Raw genomic sequence first — 22,061 nt, forward strand, 5'->3', positions numbered from 1 at the left:
CTGAGGAGTACTTTATGTTTGACTTTCTTGGTAGCTAACCGTAAATGGCAGTGATCGAGAAACTGTTGGTTATCGCACTGAACCGCCCCGTATGAGACTAACTAGTGCGTTGTTTTTTTTTAACGTTATCTGAGGCAAAGTTTGCCGAAAGAACAATATTGTTCCCAAAGATGTTGCTTGTCTTTGATAGGTGCTATGGACTGTTGGGGTTTAGTTCAAACCAAAGGCCACAGAGAATTTGTAAGAGTGCCAGCAAGCGTTTTTTTGTTTTACCATTTTACCATGATGTCCCCTGAAAATCTAGTTCTTGCTGACTTCCGTTGGTATAACGTCTAACCTTGTTGCCGTGGTGTTCAAGTGTCCTCTAGGACCCTGTGACATCACTGTCGGGTTTGGTTACAGGTGCAACAAAGCACATTTCTGACCGACAGCTGGGTGTGATCAGAGTCACCGTAATATGTTTTGCTTCAGCCATCAGTAGAACCGATTGGGTTGTGCTATAAATGCATTATATTACTTTTACCTTTAATGCTGGACTCTTATAATGTCAAAGTGAAGGCTACTGCTCGTTAGTGAAAATGGCGTGTGCTTTAGATAGATAATGTGCAATCATTACTAATTATCCAGCCCCACCTGAACAGTTTCTCAAAACTGACATAGCATACATTTGATTTGAAATTATTCAATATTTGTTTTACATTAATCTTGAGAGGAAATTGTGACGTAAAGGTACGGTGACACGAGAAAGTGGAGACAAAAATTATGAGTGTATTTTCATGAAATACTTCGTTACAGGAACTTGTTGATGAACTACTTACTGCAGCTAGAGAGATAACCACTAGAGAGCTCGCAGCATGTTTGTCACAATAGCTCTATGAGATTTCAGTTTTCTGAAGCAAAAAGAGTTTTAATTAAAGACTAAAACTCTCTTCACTTCCACTTGGAAAGCGTGTTAGATTGGTTTCTAATAATATGATCACACAGTTTATTCTAAAGGTGTATTCAAGGTTAAATATTAGTTGCATAGATACAGTATGTCATTCATTTGAAATTTATTGAACGTGCCACTATTAATTTGATTTATGAAGTGGTGTAAGACCACCCAGCAAAAAGAAGAAAAAAAACACCTTCCCTGCCAGTAGTTTTCATACAGGTTCTAACTTGAGTCACACACAGGTCGGAGCCCTTAGCAGTAAAACTTAGCAGTAACATATATTTTTCAAATTACGCAAGAGCAGCTCACTCCCCCTTCTTGATTGTCAGTGATAGATTCAAAGCACTTTGAAAATCCAGCCTTTTCTTATGGTGTGCAGTACTTATTGTGGTAGCTGACAATAACAGGAAGCAGATGATGTCATCACTGACCAAACAATGATTTGCATCAAGCCATTGAAGGATTATGTGTTGTACAGTACGATGTGTCTGTTGACTGTTGTGTGTATAAACTAAAAACTATTAACACTTTAACTGCTTGCTTCTAACATGCCATTTTTAACTTTCTTGTATTTTTTCTGTCTCTGACTGTTAACTGTACAATTTCTTTGAATACTGTGCCTCTGAATATACCTGTGCATATTAACACTAACTGCTATCTATGTTTGTTTTTGACTCCCTTTTTGTGTTCAATAACTCCTCCCAGTGTCTTCTAAAATGAAATAAATAAATTAATAAAATGGTGACTAAAAGCTAACCTCTCCCTTTGCTTATTTCTTCTTTGCTTTGTCAGCCTTTCACCACATCTAACAGCATTAACAGATTCTGACCTTGATTTTAAAAGCATGACGTTATAACATTTATTTAACTAGGATATTAATAAGTTTGTATCTGCATGGAGAGGGATTAACACATGAGTTTCAAATACATATTTTTTAAGCATTTACAAACAGTATATAGATATGGATACATGGTTTATAACACTATAATGTTGTAGTTAGTAGTTATAATAACATTTTAAGTCTTTATCATCGTTTTTCATCAATCATAATCATAATATACATTATTCTGAAATAGGCCATTGGCCATAATGAATACTTGGTGCTTTAAGTACATTTTGATGCCAATACTTTTGTACTTTTACTGGAGTAAAAATTTGGATGCATGACTTTTACTGTCAGAGCATTTGATATTTCTACACCACTGGTACTTGGTCACTTTCGCCTGCTACACATGATTCATATAGGAGACATTATAGTTATTGACAAATACATTAATACGTAAAAAATACTTTCAACTACATTATAAGGTGTTATACACCTCCAAATGGAAAGTTGAAATAAAGTGTTACCGAGATACATCTCTTATAAGGCTTTTACTCTGAGATTTCTCCTTCTCTTTCTCATACTCACACATCACACAAACGGGGAAAAGACAGGAATGTTCATTCTCCCTTTTTTAATTAGCCAAGCCTGGACGCTCTCATGGGACACAAAAGACTTCAACTGCTTTTGTTATGCCTGTGGATTCAGCGGTTACCATGGCCACGAGAAAAGTAAAGGCTCAGAATTTGGAAAGTTAAAAGAGGGAAGCTTCATGGTGCCTGGGACCTTTTTTCTCCCTTCCTTTCATGCACAGGCCTTTTTCTTAACTCCTCTGCTTACTGTTTTCTCCCATTGCTTCTATTCATAACTTTTATGTAAAGGATGTTTTGACTGTTCAAAAGGCTGAAGAGGCATTTATACTTTTCCTTTTTTGTTCTTCATCAGGAGACGCCACATACCTCGACATCTTCCGAGAGTTTTCCCACATGGCGTCCCACAACCCGGAGAAGCTGAAACGAAGGAGTGTACATTTCCGGCACTCTTTCAGGTAGTCCGCCAATAAGCGTCTGAAGAAGATGTGTACTTGAAAAGTGCAAAAGCCACTTTCCATATATAGTCACATTTGGGGTCGCATCAGTACAACGTCACAATTAAACCTATACCTGATTGAAAAAGGATCATACTTCAAAAAAATAAGTTGCTTGTTTTATTCAACAGAGAAATCCACCTCTGAAGTGCATTAATGTAAAGAAACCATTGCAATGTTGATGCTGTTATTCATTATCATTACATTTTTTACAATAGCTGCATTATATTTGCAAGAGTCTTGTGCTGTTTTTAGTTAAACGTTTTATTTTGAAATAAGGATTAGCTGGTCTAGTCCTCTTAAATGTTTTTTTTCATAAATATAGCATTGCTTTTATACAGTGTTAAATGAAACCTTTTGGATAAAATGCCAAGCACTTGTGTTGTTTATTGTCTTTCTTTGTTTGCTGCATCGGTTTTCATTATCTGATCAACATATCTGATTCATTGAAGGACATATATATATATATATATATATATATATATATATATATATATATATATATATATATATTCTGTCTGTGTGTGTGTGTGTGTAATGCATGCATGCATGTATTCCCATTATATTTCATACCTAAACTTGAATTCAGTTACATTGTATGGAGTGTCATATCATCATTAGTCATCATCATCAACAATCTTGAAATCGCACTGTTATTTCTCTTGATGAAACAATGTATTTTGTTAATTTCAGTTATTAATTTCAGTTATTTTCTTCTTTTTTTTGCATCGACTATGCTGGTGTAGTCTTCATAATGTTTTCTTTAAATGTACTTTGCAGTACCACTATAAAATGCAGTGCTTATGTTACTGTATACCTGCTGTAAAAGCAAAAACAATGCTAATATATCGAAATGAACAGGAATACAGATGAAAGATGGATGAAAAATAAACAATGTCTGCCGTACGAGTTCTGTGTCAAGTTGCATATCACATCTCGGTGTAGGTAGATAACACAACAGCGCCCTTCAGTGTTAATAGATGAGATCAGTGAGTAAAAAAACCCTGACATCTTGAATGAGAAGTAAAACACTAGTTGAAGTTTTAATGTCAGGAGATAGTTATGAAAATCCAGGGTTATTACACACACCTTGTTATATTCTACTTTCTAAACTCACAGTGTTTATTGTATTATTAACATCAATGCCAAAAAATAATCCTGAGGGATATTGTTGTGCAGCATTTGCAGAACATGAAAGAGTGCAAATAGAGTGCAATATAACAATGAAATCAATAGGTTGTGTAAAATATACACAATGCCACAAATATTAAGACTTGTTCTTGGTGAGTTGCATATGGATATGTTTAAGAAGTGACATATAGTTTTTTATGTTGACCACAATATCAAGTATAGTAAGTGCAATTCGAAATGTTCAATGATTATGTCCCACGAGAGTTGTAATGATTGAAACACTTTCTCACGTCCGCTGGATGAAAGTTACCTTGAAATCTGTTTTTTTAAAGATTATTATATGAAACCTTCCGTTAGGAATGACAACAAAAGAAGAAAAAAAACATGTAATCAAATGAATAGCTGAACAATACAGGCATGTGTTGACTGTGGTGTTATCAGGGAATTTAGTGGAAATTATGAATGATTACCATCCAATCCTAGAATGATATTGCAGTAATTATCATCCAATAATGTAATATAAATTATTCTAAACTGAAATGTTCTGCACAATGATTACTTGTTGGTACAAAGTGTATTTGGACGCTAATACACTTAATCCAGCTGCACGTAAACTGATTTCTATTTTAAAACGGCGGTGCATTGTTTCAATACTGAGTGAAACATGGAGCGACTCATAGACGATCTTTGGCTCGATCACTTCGTCCGTTGACGTCCGTGTCGTCTCGCCGTTACGTCTTCTCGGTAGAATGTACGGCGAGACGACGATGGAGCCCCGGTGCAGTCGAAAGTGACCATTGTGATGGCGTCTGACATGTCAAGTGACATTATGCACATTTTTCTTGTTCACGCGATGTGACTGCGACTTCGAGTCAGATGTGACTCGGATGTCCGCAGCTCGCTAGCTAGCTAGCTGTTAGCTCAGCCGTCATCCCTCCCGCTACGGCGGGCGGCCAACGGCTCCAGCGGATCCGCTGCAGCGCCACACGGAGCCCGGGGAGGAGGTGACGATGAGGCCTTAAATGTCAGATCGGCGTCGGTGTGTTCAGTCACCAAATACAGGTATTGTCACTCGGGAAGAGACAACGCGTTGCTACTACCAGTCCAGATTGCAATCACCTTTTTAAAAAATATATTTTTTTTAATCGGAGTGGCACTTGACGTGGTGTGTTGTTGGGCTCAATATATAAGGGTCATTAGTCTAGTGACAGTTAATACTAGTTAATTGATTAATCAATTACTTAACTTCGTTAATCTGGTTCCAACATTTTATAGGCTTCTAAAGGTTGGAAATGTTGTATGGATGTTTTAAACATAATCAGTGTAATTAAGACACCACATGTATTATTTCCATTTCAAAGTGTTTCGCTCAAAATAATTTAGGGATTTCTAATTGTTATTGTAGAATACAGGATTGCGCAATGTAATGTAGTTGCAGCCCCCTCTATGCTACATACTCAGACACTGTATATATATTCAAAACAAGTGAATTACGTTAGAATATAATTTTAAAATAGGCAATAAAATAGAACTAATTAATTAAAAGTATCACTAAAGGAAGCATTGAAAGTGGAAACTAAGTAGTTTTTACAAGGAATATATACAATTACATAAGAAAGATAATAATGTAAGATTATAAGTAATACTAGTTTTATTGTTTTAAATTATACTATGCATAGGAATGTATTCTATTCTTACTGAACTACTCAGACTCAGAGGTCTCTTTGTCTCTGTCATTTTTGCTTCAAAGATTACTTATAATAATTAATTATCAAAATAGTTATGGATTGATTTTCAACTTAATTGTTGTAGGTCTAATTCCCTTTCATATATTGTTTGTATCATCTTAAGTAAACTCGTAAGTCCACCCATGTCAATGTCTTATTTTTAGATGTCATAGTGATGGTTGCTGCTGATCTTTAATCTGCAGACATGGCGTCGCAGCTCCAGGTGTTCTCCTCTCCCTCCGTGTCCTCCAGTGCCTACTCTCGTTCAAAGAGGCTCAAAGTTGAGAACACGGCCTGGGATGTGTCCAACCAGCTGGCAGACAATGCGTACTACCAGCAGAGCTCCACCCAGGGAGCTGCACCCTCCACTTCTGGCTCCAACTTCAACTCGGTGTACAACACCAACCAGGTGCATCCACCGACAGCCGGCTCCAGGGAGCAGACGGTGGTGCGCGCGGCAGACAGCACAGGCAGTGTTCGTGGACCTCCCTCTTCCTCATCTTCCTCCTCCAGCCGTCGTGTCAAGGATGCAGAGTCCTCCTCACAGCCGTGCAACCTCTACCACAAGCAGTACAGCTTGAAGCGGAAGAGCGAGGAGGTGGACAGCAGCGACAGCGTTCAGATACTGGAGGAGCTCTCGGCCCCCGTGGTCTCCAACCGCACTGGTGGTGGAGGGGGAACCACCACAGCTCAGTCCATAGCACATTCCACTTCTACCACAAAGAGCAGCAACTCCCACAGCGAGGGAGACTACCAGCTGGTCCAGCATGAGATTCTGTGCTCAATGTCCAACAGCTACGAGGTGCTTGAGTTCCTGGGACGCGGCACTTTCGGCCAGGTGGCAAAATGCTGGAAGCGGGGAACAAACGAGATAGTGGCAATTAAGATCTTGAAGAACCATCCCTCTTATGCTCGGCAAGGTCAAATTGAAGTGAGTATGTTTTGAGAGGACTAAAATGTCTAAAACTTGTTGTGACTCTGCTAAAAGCCTGTAAATGAAGGGAGTGTAACCCAAGTAATAAACGCCTAGGGTCCAAAGGGTTAAAATCCAACACATGGTTAGCTGGTGTTTTTTTCATTATTTGTCTATTAATCAACACAATATCTTCATCTTCCTCCCTGTAGGTGAGTATCCTAAGCAGGCTGAGCACAGAGAATGCAGATGAGTTCAACTTTGTCCGCTCATACGAGTGTTTCCAGCACAAGAACCACACGTGCCTTGTGTTTGAGATGTTGGAGCAGAATCTCTACGACTTCCTGAAGCACAGCAAGTTCAGTCCGCTGCTGCTCAAGTGCATACGGCCGATTCTGCAACAGGTCGCCACGGCACTGATGAAGCTGAAGAGCCTTGGTTTGATCCACGCCGACCTGAAGCCTGAAAACATCATGTTAGTAGACCCTTTGAGGCAGCCGTACAGAGTGAAAGTCATTGATTTTGGCTCCGCCAGCCACGTGTCCAAAGCGGTTTGCTCCACGTACCTGCAGTCACGATACTACAGGTGAGTACATCAGCCTGAACTGTGAAGTAAGAGCTTTGCATAACATGTAAATTACCTTCTGTGGTCCTGTCATTTGCACTTTATTATGTGCTTGCAGAGCTCCAGAGATCATTCTGGGCCTTCCTTTCTGTGAAGCGATCGACATGTGGTCATTGGGATGTGTCATTGCTGAGCTGTTTCTGGGATGGCCCCTTTATCCTGGTGCCTCCGAGTATGATCAGGTCAGCTACAGCCCCCTCACAACTATATCTCCTCTAAACTGACATGTATATTCTTTTGTCAATCAACAGCCGGTTCATGTATCTTAGCATAAAGACTGGTTACAGGATAAAACAGCTAGCCTGGCTTTCTCCAAAGAGAAAGGAAACAAGAAAAAAAGCTCACAAATTAATATCTCGTTTGCTTAACAGGTATCAAAACTGAATTGGGTAAAAATGACAACGTCTGGTTTTACAAGAGCTGTACTATTTCCTTTTTGTGTGTCTTTTGATATTGACATATCACATATCACATTGACATATCTGACGAAGGTAGGAAGTAGGTAAAACACAAAAAAAAACTACACAACTAGATGCATTCACTAATAATAATCATATCTAAAAGGTCCTCCTTTTTAACCACAAGGTTGACAGTTCGTATTTAAAACTAAATTACATTTGTTTTTGCTAACGCACCACTTGTCACTTGTTCAGTCTGTGCATCATACGTAAGAGGAATGTGTTTGAAGACTAATACATATTTTGTCGGCAATGAAAAGTTCTACAATCAAAACATGTTTGGGGACACGTGAGAGTTTACTAAAATAGTAACCACAGTGTTTACATGTCATCCAACTCGATGTCGTTCAGAGACTGACACAATCGGCTATTATGATGATAACTATAAACTGCTGAGCACAAGTAGAGGTCACAGGCTGTCTCAGACTATCAAATTTCTTTCTTTTTTTTCCTCCTTTTTCTTCTTCAATTTTCTCCCTCAGATTCGTTACATTTCTCAGACCCAGGGTCTTCCTGCAGAGTACCTGCTGAGTGCCGGAACCAAGACCAGCCGCTTTTTCAACCGAGGCCCTGACTCAAGCTACCCCCTCTGGAGACTCAAAGTAAGGGACTCTGCAGAGACGGACATTTCTGAGACAGTCTCTATCATCACGCATATATACACTACATACTGTATACTACATTAGCATATTAAGGCCAATACAAGTCTTTAGGACGGTGGTGAAAAAAGTCTCGAGCTTTTCTGTCAAATATAGTCCTTACAGAAAATATTTTATCAGTAGGTCAGACTTTAAAAACATCTCAAATCTAGATCATCCAAGAACATCTCAATCTCTGTTATTTAATTTGTATCTACAGTGGCCCGAGTATCATAGTATACTGAGGCTTTGCTGTATTTATGCTTATTTCTCTGCAGACACCTGCAGAGTATGAGGCAGAGATGGGCATCAAGTCAAAAGAGGCACGGAAATACATCTTCAACTGTCTGGATGATATGATGCAGGTGAGGACGGAGACGTTTATTTCCAGATAAGTTCCTGTAGTTTACAGTAATATTGTTGCTAGAGCTGGTTTTAAAACTGGTCATTTAAAGGGGTACAAGGCAAATAAGTCATGGGTGTGTCAGTTAGCACTTTTACTATGACATGAACTTTGATGTGATGTCGTTGGGTGCACCAGGATGCAGTTCGTTTGACAAAGCCAGACTTCCTGTCGTTCTGCAGGTGAACATGACGAACCTGGAGGGGACTGACATCTTGGCAGAGAAGGCTGACCGGCGGGAGTTCATAGACCTGCTGAAAAAGATGCTGACGGTAGACGCCGACAAACGGATCACACCCCTGAAGACGCTAAACCACCCCTTTGTTACCATGACACACCTGCTGCACTTCCCCCACAGCTCACAGTACGTTCAGTGACAAAAAGGATTATGCTGGCTGGTTCAGCATCCCAGTTAGTTTTCAAGATTCCATCTTTGTTCTTTTCTGACAATTTAAACCAATATATATATATATATATTTTACAGTGTGAAGTCCTGCTTCCAAAATATGGATATATGCAAACGCAGATGCACCGCGTTTGATAATGGCAAAAATATATTTGCCAGCAACAACACACCAAGTGCAGCCACCAACCTCACGGTCACCTTCAGTAGCCAACTAAACCAGCACAATCAGGTGAGAATATCTCTGATCTTCCTCAGGCTCATCGTGGTCTTCATTAAGTTACTTTTTATTACTTGTTGCAGTTTATATCAGTAGCTTTGTAAAGTAATGGCCTCATTTATCTGCTGTGTCAATGTGCTCATTTCTACGCATACAATCTGATTTGTTATTCTCTTTATTTGAATTTTTCTGAAATTATACTATCATTTCTTCCCCACTGATTACTTCTGGCTCATATAGAAGCCACAGAGGATTCAATCGAATCAATCTGCATTAATGTCTAACTGTTTATTCATTTCAATGGATTTAACTGAGCCGCACATATTTTCTTTTGTTCTAAAACTGTTTTAGTGCATCTATTTAAAACAATATGGTAAGGGAATTGACGTTGTCCTTTGAAATCATCTCTGGAACCATAGATTCTGAGATGGTCGTAAAACAGGTGAACTTTATCATTGTTCATTGCATTGAGGCCCCTGGATTTCCTTGCTGAACTTCTCTTTTTAGGCATTGATTACCATGTTTTCTTCATGTTGTTGTGTTGCAGATGGCCTCAACGGGGGGCCAGTCCCTGTCCCTGAGCAGTAACGTCCCTTTGCTGAACTACCAGCCTGGCCTCTACCAACAGGCCACCATAAACATCCCTGGCCTAACCCAGCAGGGACTACCGCTGCAGACCAGACCCACGCAGCTCTGCGCCCAGACTGAGCCCTTCCAGCAAACACTCATAGTTTGCCCTCCCACCATCCAGGGTAAGAAAGCAAGATCTCCGTGTTATTGAGCTTCAATGAAAATAAATTATATTGACTAATGATTTGACCAACAAGCCACTAAAGGAAAGAAACCTTTTATAAATATATTTGACCTTGTTTTTTTTGTTAACAATCCCTACATTTCTTTTATCCTCCATCTTTTCCTTACAGGTCTTCAGACATCCAATAAGCCGTCTAGTTATCCAGTGAGGATGGACAACTCCGTACCTTTAGTTCCTCAGAACCAGTCGTCCCAGTCTCTTCACATCCAGCCCGGCATGCTGGCACAGGTAGGAACCACTTCATGACCACTTGGGTTGGGCTTCGCTGGAGTTGACCATGTCAGTGGTGGAATGTAGCAACGAAGCAACATTTATTACACTGGGCAAGACAAGCATGACATTTAACTGCATAGTATCTTAATTGCTCTAACTATAAGGTGAATTAATAAAGGCACCCATATTTTCAGCCAAAAGCTGGTTGTATTTGTATTGAGCCCTGCAGAGAGATTCGTCATCTATGGAACTTAGCAAATCTTGTATTCTTGTTTTGGTGTGTAACTGAAAACTCTTGATCCAAAACAAGGACTCCCTCTTTTTTAGGACACAATACAATATGGAGCAGCTCCAAGTGTGTTCTCTCAGTCTGTTTGAAATGCCATAACACCACGCCTCACACCTCCTCCTAGGCCTCCCTCGCCCCCTTGCTGATAGGCAGCCTGTACGCCTCAGTGGCGGAAATGTCTCCTCTAGGCTCGGTCCGGTTGCCAGTTGGCTGCGGGGGTGCGAGCCTTGGCGACTTCCTGGACCAGAAGGCCTCAATGCTGGTAAAACGCTATCATCGCAACTGGTTGAAATCTCTTCTTTCTCCTTCCTACCTCTTCCAAGCACATGTATGTCAGCGATATGCAGCAGAACCTGTGATGCATATGCAACTCACCAGTCGGGTTTGTGCTTGCAGCTTGAGGCGCCAGATGAACTTCACAACTAAAACTTTGAACAGAAAGTTTAATACGCAGCACATACGCATGGTTCTGTTTTGTAAATCTCAATCATTGTGGAACATTTCCAGTCCCACAGTTAAATGGATATATAAACGCCCTTAAACATCTGTTTTCATATAATACTTGTGCCTCTGCCACTCATTAGATCTGTCAATTAGAGGAACGGCAAAGAAGAAGTGCTGTTTAACCGATTGTGGGCATCGATAGAGTTCTTCATCAGGCGAACGATGTCACCACGTCTTGGAAAGGGAGGAGTGAGTGGAGGGGTATTGGTTGCAATCTACAACCCCACCGCTAGACGCCACCAAATCCTACGCACTGTGCCTTTTTAACGGATTATTGCCAAATTAATTTAGGCCTATACCAATAACAATATAAGTGAAATATGTGTTTTCATTCTCTTTCTTGAAGCTTTGTCTGGTATTTTCTGCTTCTTAAGACTCTTTTTAACACATTTCTTTCTGATTCTTAACAAATGAAGATCTCTCTGCACAGGAATAAGTCTGGAAACAAGATTGAGATGGTGGTGTTAGAGTCTGCTGGATGGGAATGTTGGTGTTTGTCTACAATGTACTCAGACATGTACTCAGGATAAATTTATTTCAGTGTGACTCTCCAAGAGAATAACTCAGACTTCTATTTTATTACAGTCAAGACACTGAACTTTGTTCTCTTCTTAATGAGACACTGCTGAAGTTTTTTAAATACAATATAGTTTATGAATTAATTTGATGCATGTGTGTGCATACAGCAGGGCTGGCCAACAGGCACACAGCAGATCCTCATCCCTTCCACATGGCAGCAGATGCAAGGCATGGCCATCCACAACCCTGGACAGGCAGTGGTGCCTGAGTCACCCATGGGAGCCCCACTACCCGACAGTCAACAAGCTTCTGGCTGGAGGTGAGTTTAGTCTGACGGGACCCTGTGTCTTTATGCTGTGATTAAAAGCATAGCTTCAGGTCAGTCTAATATTCCGATGAAATGGTAAGTTTAAAATGTAAGTGCAAGTTAAGTGTGTTCTCGTTTCCGTAGGGGTCGGCATGGAAGCCAATTCGATGGCCTCAGCCAGCAGGAGTCTGGTGTTGGCCGTCACGCTGCCTCCCAAGGCCACAACTCAGGAGCTGCTCACTCAAGATCCCAACAGGGAAAGAGGTCAAAGGCTCGACATGCCGAGAGCAAAGCCAGGTATACTCTCAGAATCTCACACATTCACATTCTTTCGGGGGGTGAAGGCGGGTCTTCTATAAATTGTGGTGTTGGCGGTTTGATCCCTGGCTTCCCCTGACCACTTGTTCAAAGACAGAAGGGCTCCAGCGATTCTCATTGAAGCTTTAACCTACCGTTCGGAAATTGTGAAAAATGTGTTTCCCATCACTACACCAAAACTAACATTGAGACACAGTTGTGTCTGTGTTGCCTGAAATAGCTTCTTCCTCTGTGCCATAGAGCTCTGTCGTTGTTAAAAAAACTATTACAAACACACTGTTGTCACACATAAAATGTTCTGTAAATAGTAGAGCACTAAATGTCCCAAACAAATAGACTATTTACTTGTCTTTGCTTGCTGGCTGAGAGCCACAGACGGTTGGAATATATTACAGGACAGACTATCACATTGGTGGTTTTGGTCTTTGCATGGTATTTTCTGACAATAAAAATATAGATTAACAGAACTGTAGCCTCTGCCAAATGAAACGTAGTGTGATCCTATCCTTTTAGATGCTCCAGCAGTGTATACTTTATTTAATACGGATATAATAATGTATTACTATTTCATATTAAAATGAAAGTTCAAGCTGTAAAGAACATTAAAAGCCACAAAAATAGGTGCCTGCTGCCTTTTGCGATAACAAGAGTGTGATGGAGCATCTTCTTCCCCTGCAGGCCTGTGTCGTCGGCCACCACTGTGGTCCACAACGCTTCTGCTTTTGCTGGCGACCAGTCTCAGCCCATCGTCATCTCGGACACACCGAGCCCTGCTGTCAGCATCATCACCATCCACAGCGACTCAGAAGATGACGATGACAGGAAGCTCCCTGCTGCCTGGTGAGCTCATTTCCGTTTTTGTTTGGATTGATTGGAATTAGAATTTTCACAGAGATACGTTTATATATATTTGCTGAAATGTTTATTTTAATACCTCTCTTGTTCTCTCCTGTAGCTCTGGAACAAGCCAGAGGGCCAACGTGATCAGCTGTGTGACTGTGCACGACTCCCATGACTCCGACTCCTCCAACAGCAGCCCCCTGAGCTCCAAGACAACCTCACAGCCCACCAAGTCTTTGGCCGTCATCATGCCCTCTGTGAAGAGCCAGCCGGGGGAGAGCACAACCCACAAAGCCCCAGCAGCTCCAGGTCCTCCAGAGCAGAGATCCTCGAGTATACTTTCATTATGTTTTAAATAACTAGATGTGGATCCATTTTAGGTGCACTCAGCTCAGCTCTTAAGGCCTTTGCACAAAACATGTGTGACAAAAAAACAACACGAAATATGCTCATTTTATGTCTATTCCTTATTGTGAAAGGAACAGAAGGCGTGGATCTGGTCTACAGGAGTTATAAAGTGTAATGTTTGGAAATAGACATGGGCACAACTTTTTGCTCAACTTAGCTCAGAAAAATCAACCTCGTTCAGGAAAAAAGCTGACGGGTTAAACTGATCCATTTAATTCAAGCAGCTGTAATCTATTTTCTTCCAAGTGCTCACAATATTTTGTCTGGTTTTGCACTCGTAGATCAAGCTACAAGTGGCTCTGGAAAAGCCAAAAAAGGTTCGACTCAGCAGTCCAGTCGGGCTGGAGATTCCCACACCGAACGCCACCAACGGGCCGCGTCCAGCAGATCTCAGCCTCTCAATCTGAGTCAGGTAACCGCTTTCAAATGTTCCTTGTGTCTGCTCAACAAGTTGAAACCAGAAAGAGTCTGGTTCTGTCCCAATAACCAACATTTGTGTTAGGAATTTCGGTTACTCCCCCAGTGCTTGTTCAGACTGCGAGCATGTTGTGGTTAATTCGAGCTCACTGGGACTCAATGTGAGGCAATCTTGCTGCTTTTGAAGCGGAATTCAGAGCGAAGCGTATCCCAAAATTCACTACTGCAACACAGCAGTCCAGTTGTTATTGGCTTATCTTATGTAATGTTTCTACTTATCTTCCTTCTTCATACTACCGTCATGCAATACTTGTATACATACATATTCGACTGCATTGCCTGCACCTGCTTTCTTACCTTATCACTCACATTGCAGTATTTATATTTATTGTACTCGTGTCCTACTGAGGGTATTCATGACCCTTTTCTCTGTTTCAGATCCAGCAGTCTGTGATGTCATCATCCCACGATCAAACAGGAAGCAGTAGTTCCCTAAGGCGACAGCCCACATACCCCCCTCCCGTCTCGTCCCACTCATCCTACCGGCTTCACGAGAACTCCCTCTTCAGCTCCACCCCGAACCTGTACGCCTACCCGGCCTCTGCCGCCCTGGCCTCCGTGTCCCAAGCTGTGGACCAGATGCAAGGTGGCTCATCCCGCCATGGCAGGACGGGCGCAGTTTACTCTTCCCTGGCGCTTCTCCAAAAGAGTGGCAGCCTGACCCTGGGAGGGTCTACTCCGGGACAGTATGGCAACCACCACCAACAGCAGCTGGGAGGGAAGCCTTTCCACCACGCTGCTACTTACCAGCAAAAACTCAACCAGTATCCCTTCCTGTAAAGACTAGAACACTGCATGTCGACCAAATGAAGACCGAGACTAGAGACGAGCACAAGCTCATCACGGGCGGCTGTGATTAGACTTTTTACTTTCCTTTATTGTCCAGTCCTTATTTTTACAACTTTCAGTGATTATTTTGCCATAAAATAATCATGGAATGTATTTATATTTTAATGATGTTGTTTTTTTGTTTTTTTTTAGATATCCATTCCACCTTTTTGGGAGTTTTTTCTTTTCGTGTACAGCAGGTTAACAGCGACAAACGGAGCAGTCTGTACGTATGTGAACAGTGACACATTTATTGTAGTGTTGGTTCTGTGCTCCAGTACAGTACATGAGTATGAGGTTAAAGCGCTGACTTTCAGCTTTAATAGCATTTACATATACACAATCGTCTTACGATTAAGTCAATTGTTATAAGTAAGTAATGTTGTACGTTTAATTTCTGTGCGTGTTTTTAAAAAGAGTAAGTAAGCTATACTGTGTTTTTTTAATTATTATAATAATAATAATAATAATAATGTGTCACTGTGTTCTTCAACTGCTTTCCATGTTAGCTGTTTTACTGCTGGTCATAAACCTATTATTATATGTCCATGTTTAGTATTGCGATTGATGCAGTAAATTATTTAGAGGGGACTGTCGTGTTTTTTACAGTGAAATTCTTACGGTTGCATGTGTCTGACTTGGAGTAGCATTCAGGAGGGGTTCGTAAAAACTGCAGCTGCACTGATTTTAAGTGTCACTCGCAGATGATGGATTATTAATGTTTAGTTACATTTGTACGACAAAACACACAAAAGCTCTTGTCTTGTGAAGTGATGTCTGAAGTAAAAGCGTGAACATAAACATCTGATTGGATATCACACTGTCATGTCAAAGCCATTCAGAATGCAATTGTAAAATTCCCAGTTATGCATTTGATTGTGAATTAAATCTGAAAAAAAGATGATTTATAAAAATATGAATTGATGTTCAGTACGTAACCGCTTCTAAACAAATCATTGGTTTAGTGAAATGTTTTTTCTTACAATCCTGCTGTGATGTGCTGCATTACATAGAACACACAATGAACCTTAAACCGTATTATATACGCAATAAAGATCCTCAAGTTGCCAATTATGTTTTTCTTGATCGACTTGAGATTGCAGCTTCCAAATCAACTGTGGCACAATTTACAAAAAAAAAAGACTTTAGTACATAAAAGTAAACGGACATCAATGTGCTGCTGGAAGAGGCTGAATGCCCGCAGCAGGTTTGGATGAAACTTCTTGGCGTTAACCGGAGACTTCCTTATCTTTAAGAGAAGTCTCCAGGCTTCTCCTATTCTCCATTACCATTCATATTCTACCTTCAGCCATAAATCCCATCTAGTTGTTATCTAGAGTCGTTATTTCATTTAATTAAGGGTGATTTGATTGGACATTTTGTGAGACTGTTTAATTTACCATCTTACGATAAGTTATTTGTACTGAGTTTCTCCGTTACATTTCATGAAGAAACTTTAGTTTTTTATTTGACAATTTAATTACTTAGCATAATTAGATTTATACAAAAATACAAAACTAATAAATAATATACCCACATATAAAGCAGTTACACTTAGATTTAAATAAATCTAAGTGATGTACAGACTAAATTAAATGTGATTATCTTTCCCACATCCCATATATTTTGTTGATTTCGTGACTAATCTGTATTGGAAGTAATTATTTGCGTCCCCGAAAATAACTAGAAGACTTGAGACTAAGAACCCAGGTGCTAATTAATTGATAAGAAATATTTATTCCCAGTACATTTGCAATACATTTTATAAAGCTGTGTCACATTGTTATCTTGAATCTTATTTTACAATCCAAGTCTGGAGCAGGATTCAAACAGTCCACAGATTTAGGGAATGTTATGCCATTGTTTGTCCATGCATTTGCAAACAAGTGAAAATGTAAGGATGAACCCAAAGTGTTCCAAATTCATCTTACAGGTAAATATGATGAAGAATGAGCTGCCACATAAAGACCACCCTCTTACAGCAATTAAGCAAAAACACGATGTTCAAAGATGCAGCCGATCCAAATGATACTGGTCAAATAAATAAGAGATCAAAACAATAGGCCTTCGCATACGAGACATTTTGACTTGACAGGTGAAGTATGTTCACACCTGTGCTTTTCCTTCAATAAGTCAAAATGTCTGCAGGGGAAAAAGGCGCATTGTTCTCATATATTACATGTTAATGAAAGTTTGCGCCATTTTAGAGGCAGTTTTTAAAAGTTATGCTTCTACTGTTGGTTACCCAGTTGTAGGTAGGATGGATAGTAACTATAAACAGAAACAAGTGGGATTGTACACCACTAAAAGACAAAATCACCTTTGAATTTGGACAAAATCAGGTGTGTGTCACCATATAATTATCTCTCTATAAAAGGATTTCTTCTTCTTCTTGTAGCAGCATTAAATATAATTTATCAGGTTGTATCTCTTGCTCATTATTATGGGACAATATATATTTACACTGTATACATAAACGCCAGCTAAAAAGACCATCCTGCAGAACAAATGGTGACGTCGATCAGCTGCACAGTCTCCGTCACCACTGCACCAGGAACGACAATATCTAGTCGGGGTTGAAATTCCTCATATACACACACACATTTCACAATATCACACAAATACATTTGGAGTAACAGCCCAACATTTAAAAAGTCCAATGGCACACAGAAGGCAGACCATGTTAACTTTGATGGCTGGCCATCATTCCAGGGCTGAAGGAAGGATGTATTAAATCGGAGTCAGCAGTGAAAGAGGCCGTTGAGGCTTTTAAACACAGAATTGCACACTAGAACATCCCATCATTAGTTGTCCCCCCCCCACCCCTCCATCTAGCTTCTCCCTGAAGCAGATGTAGGATGTCGCCCTGCTTTCCCGAGAGGACTGAGAGGGAAAGTATGTCCTCAGAACTCCTCGTGAACATTTCTGGCATAATCCATGAGCTTGCTGCCCGTGAAGTATTCGCTGTACTTGAGAATCTCGTCCAGCTCCAAATTATGATTCTGGTTTTCATCGGCGACGGCAATCATCTGCTTGGCCTCGTTCAAAGCGTTGTGCTCGTTCATTGGATCCATGTACTCCTGTACGACACACAAGAAAAGAAAGGTGGAAGAAAGTCAGTAGTGATTACGTTTAAATTTAATATCTCATTTTAAAAAATAAAAATAAATTAGCATTTACGAAATGGTTGACGGCACAATTTAAAAAGGGTGTTTTATGAGTCCTTGCTGACCAACTTACTTATACTTTAGTAGATGCTGAACCGAAACACCCGACAACGAATGTAAATAATAATAAAATAATATATAAAAAATAAAATAAATAAATAATTATATATCATTTTTTAAAATATACTTTACATTCTATATATAGAAAGGGATCAATCAAACAAGACTTTAGCTTTTTCATTGCTCACCTCTAATTCATCCATGGTTACAATGCCATCATGATCTAAATCAATGACGTCTTCAAACTCCGTCTTCCTCTCTCGAACCCAGTCGTCATCGATGTCCTGAGCCTGCTGGTTCTCCACGGTGCCCACAGGTAGAGAGATGAACTCCGACAGAGTCAATCTCTTATCACCATCCTGGTCTACGGGCAAAGCAACAATGAACATTTAACTTGTTTTTAACCCTGTATCTGTTAAATACATTTTCGTTATGGGCCCAATCACACAGCATAATGCTTATTCAAAATAACAGATCCACTGTTATATTTATTACATAAACAGATAAGATATTTGCAGAATAATAACATGTCTAATAATGCTTGTCAAAATGCTTCAATGAAAATGCATCTGTAATGGGCTTTTGGTGCATTGGTACCAAACCAGGAGATTGAGGTTTTCCCAGAAGACATATATTTCAAAATGCAACATGTAAAGTGCCGTCTTAAATATATCTTTAAAATATAGCTGCTATAAACAATATTTTTATACTATCAATTGACAAAAAACTGTTTGGGTTCTAAAAAGCTCCTAAAGCCCACTGAGCATTACCTGCTCAGCAACATACTTCAGACAGACTGAAGTTTGAGACTAGCAGGTGTACAGAGTGGAGAATTTAGCATTTTAAAGTGACAGATTATTCCCTGAGAAATGAGTGGAAATATAACCTGCGCTGACATGCCTTTAACTATTGGACTCTTAATAATATTGTTGCGTTGTGTCTACTGGATGTGTAAATAAGCTGCAGTTTGCTAACAAGTTCCCCATATTAACTTAAAAAGTGAAACATGTCAGGGTTGTCTTAAGTTTGTTTCCACTGCCTACAAGTGGTTTAAAGAAATAGTTCACAAATGTTTGACAATAATGCTCATGATTCAGGTATTGGGAAAGCAAAATGTACCTAAGTCGCGCACAATCTCCTTGACCATGTATTTGAGCATGCCTCTGCTGTGCTCAGGATGAAGGAAAGACAGGAACTCCTGCTCATTCAGCAGCTGGTCAGCTGGAGGGTTGTCGGCCTGAAACCAGCGGTCCTTCAGGCTTTCCAGAACCTCCTGAGCTGCAACGATGAGAACATAGCATTACATTGACATTTTTGCAGCACACATTCGGGGATATTCCAACATATTCCACATCGTTCTATACTTACTTTCCTCATCCAGTTTCAGATCTTCATTATTCTTTATTTTCTCAGCCATTTCCTTTTCATTGAAACCTTTGCTGGCCAGAAATTTAACTCTGTATTCATCCCATGTCACATGACCTATGGACGAAGCAAACAGAAAATATGAATTAGTTTACGACACACTTTTGCAACATGGCCCCACAGGCCACAAGCCTGAAAGGGTATGAAACCAGCATGCTTTGAATTATAAGTGGATGCAATGCAGGCTCTCTGTCTCTCACCGTCACGGTCTGGGTCAACGGCATGGAAACTGTTTTTGTTCTCGACCATGGCCTCCTGAAAGTGCTCCTCGGTCTTCTCCATAATCCAGCGCTGCATCTCCTTGGCGCTAACACTCTTGTCCTTGTTGAAATCAACTCTGTGAGGATAGAATTTAAAAACAAAAAGCTGCTAATTTAGCTTATTTAACATTTACAGTCATTAAACTAGAAAGTATATACTATCATCTGTAATGACCCATATCACATGTGTGGCTTATGTACAGTCAGGGGCTTTTGTTTAAACTGGCCAAGTACTAATATCTTATTAATGCTGACATGTCTACACCATTTAAGGTAAAATAAGGGAAGCAGGAGGGGGCTGTGTGAAGTTATGTTGAAGGATAAAGAAAAATATGGAGCGGCCTTTTTCCTTTGCCAACATTCTCTGCTCTAACAATAGCAGCTTGCCTTGGAAAGTTATACTATGCAGAGAAATATTTGCAGAGCTTGTTCTTCAGCTTCAGTGCAGTATAACTCCCAATGCTGGCATTCTGATGTATTGCCTCATGCGTGTTCTGAAGTGAAAATTGTTTTCCTCATCTAGATTTTAAGCAATAGGATGTGCAGTAAATATTGGGGTTTTCACAATACTCAATTCTCGGTCTCATTCTGTATGTTTTACAATACTGTGTTGTGCCACAGTGGTAAGTATAGTTATCACAGAGTATAGGGTATTTTTCTGAAGGGTTACACCTCTCTTTGCCAGTCTCTAGACACTTGACTTATAGCTAACTTCTGAAGAACCTGATTACTGATCAGCAGCAAGGCTCACGCAACCAATTCAAGAATGCTGGAGCTCCTGACTGAGATATAAAAGATTAGATCTGAGTATGTCTTACTTAGTGAAAATGTCAATCAGCTTCTTCCTGTTCCTCCTTGGCTCAGAGTCCTCCTCAAACTCCTCTATCTCTTTACCCAGGAAAACCTCCTGGTGGAAATCCTTATTGAGGTGGCCGTCCATCTCCATCTTCATTCCATTCAGATGGTCTGCAGGGAGAATCTCGTTGTCGTCCTTGCTGGCTGGAGACTTTGACATGTTGGCTGGCCGTGCATGCACATCCATGGTGTGGAGCAGGAAATAGAAAAGCAGAGACACCGCCAGGAGGTTTCTGCACCACAGTTTCCTCCAAACAGTCATGATTGCCTATAGAAGATGGGTTTTTTAGTATGTGAACTAACTCTGAAAATGAAAGACATCAAGCCAAGTTAGCGAAGACAACATTATTTGGATGTACGTCATCAAGCCCACGGTCTCAACCTGAATGCCGCGATCAAGAACGCGTTTATGTCAAACGGAGATGATGTCTAACGCTCTGAATGTACCACAAGTTACGATTATTTAATTGTTAACCCGTAATCCTTTACATTGTCCACTGTATTATGTTTATTATATTGTAATTCCGTGCTGGTAAATAATAATAAAGTTAAAAACCGGGCCCTGAACGTGAATATCTGTGCATTTAGACTCGTCATAGAACGCAGTTGCCTATTAGCTAAGTAGCTAACACGAGCAAGCTAACACCAATAACACATTGTTAAACTTAACGCCGGCTGAAATAACTAAATAGTGCCAATGGCGACAATGCGACCAACCTGTCGAGCACGAGGACTAAAAACGACACTGTTTTGTAATACTGTTCAACAGACTTCGGATTCTGAGAGACGGCTAGCAGGCAGCGTAAGGAGGCGACCTTACCAGCTGGCTAGCGTTAGCTTGACTTCCGAGTCAAACAGAGCCGCAGTGGTTTCCAGTCAGGCTGTCAGACTCCAGTTCCTGTACACGTGGCCTCCCCAAACACCAGACTCCAAAATGTGCGACGACCCAGTCTAAAAGCTCCACTGACGGTATCCAGTTTAATGGTCGTCTCTCTCTAGCTAATGTTCCAGTTAATTCACTCGGGTTGTCAGGTGAACTGGTCACTGACGAGTTACTAACGTTGCTAGGATTTCTTTGTTTTTTAAATATTTGTTAAGCTAACACAATTCACAAGTATAACTTCCGGGCAGCGCTTTCACGGTACACTCTGAGTAGCTTCTACAGTTTCCAGGTGGTGACATTTGGTGGTGAGTAAGTTGGCTCAACTAATTTGACAACATAGATTTAAATAAATAAATCTGTACATTTAGTCCCTAGAAAGTGCAATGAAGCCAACATTACCAGTGCTGGAAGTTGAAACACTTGTCTAACGAGCTTAAAGGATCAGATAAATAGTTGAAACTGTGCGCTTCAATGAATGGATACGTTGTTAAAATAGATAGCAACAGATAAATGTTAATGAAGATGATGAATA

At 40.3% G+C, this 22,061-nt stretch overlaps 3 protein-coding genes across 8 annotated transcripts in view; 2 read left to right on the forward strand and 1 right to left on the reverse strand.

Annotated features, from left to right (window-relative positions):
• The window catches only part of acap3a (ArfGAP with coiled-coil, ankyrin repeat and PH domains 3a), a 62,012-nt gene extending 58,744 nt beyond the window's left edge, over nucleotides 1-3,268 (forward strand). The window contains exon 25 of the mRNA XM_034536480.1: nucleotides 2,703-3,268. Within this exon, the coding sequence (XP_034392371.1) occupies nucleotides 2,703-2,809 (107 nt within the window). The 3' untranslated portion in view covers nucleotides 2,810-3,268. The remainder of the gene's footprint in view (nucleotides 1-2,702) is intronic.
• Nucleotides 3,269-4,630: 1,362 nt separating this feature from the next.
• hipk1a (homeodomain interacting protein kinase 1a) lies at nucleotides 4,631-15,947 on the forward strand. 5 transcript variants are annotated; one of them, XM_034536455.1, is made up of 17 exons: nucleotides 4,684-5,037; nucleotides 5,906-6,633; nucleotides 6,828-7,201; nucleotides 7,299-7,422; nucleotides 8,181-8,300; nucleotides 8,615-8,701; nucleotides 8,922-9,103; nucleotides 9,224-9,374; nucleotides 9,910-10,114; nucleotides 10,286-10,404; nucleotides 10,803-10,940; nucleotides 11,869-12,020; nucleotides 12,153-12,305; nucleotides 13,005-13,166; nucleotides 13,282-13,499; nucleotides 13,856-13,986; nucleotides 14,430-15,947. In XM_034536455.1, exons 1-17 carry the CDS (start codon nucleotides 4,998-5,000, stop codon nucleotides 14,829-14,831), a joined length of 3,486 nt encoding a protein of 1,161 aa, XP_034392346.1. In that variant the 5' UTR covers nucleotides 4,684-4,997; the 3' UTR covers nucleotides 14,832-15,947. The 5 variants fall into 5 exon arrangements, with proteins under 5 accessions (XP_034392350.1, XP_034392346.1, XP_034392348.1 ...); XM_034536457.1 differs by having other exon boundaries at nucleotides 13,282-13,475; XM_034536456.1 differs by having other exon boundaries at nucleotides 11,872-12,020.
• Nucleotides 15,948-16,596: 649 nt separating this feature from the next.
• Nucleotides 16,597-21,756, reverse strand: sdf4 (stromal cell derived factor 4). 2 transcript variants are annotated; one of them, XM_034536530.1, is made up of 7 exons: nucleotides 21,467-21,756; nucleotides 20,610-20,914; nucleotides 19,732-19,868; nucleotides 19,475-19,588; nucleotides 19,226-19,384; nucleotides 18,295-18,470; nucleotides 16,597-17,959 (listed from the first exon to the last, which is right to left on the reverse strand). In XM_034536530.1, the coding sequence occupies exons 2-7, from the start codon at nucleotides 20,906-20,908 to the stop codon at nucleotides 17,783-17,785; spliced, it is 1,062 nt and encodes a 353-aa protein (XP_034392421.1). In that variant the 5' UTR covers nucleotides 20,909-20,914; nucleotides 21,467-21,756; the 3' UTR covers nucleotides 16,597-17,782. The 2 variants fall into 2 exon arrangements, with proteins under 2 accessions (XP_034392421.1, XP_034392420.1); XM_034536529.1 differs by having other exon boundaries at nucleotides 21,364-21,752.
• Between the last annotated feature and the right edge of the window lie 305 nt (nucleotides 21,757-22,061).

Source organism: Cyclopterus lumpus, chromosome 7 (assembly GCF_009769545.1).
Source record: "Cyclopterus lumpus isolate fCycLum1 chromosome 7, fCycLum1.pri, whole genome shotgun sequence".
Classification (NCBI taxonomy): Eukaryota; Metazoa; Chordata; class Actinopteri; order Perciformes; family Cyclopteridae; genus Cyclopterus; species Cyclopterus lumpus.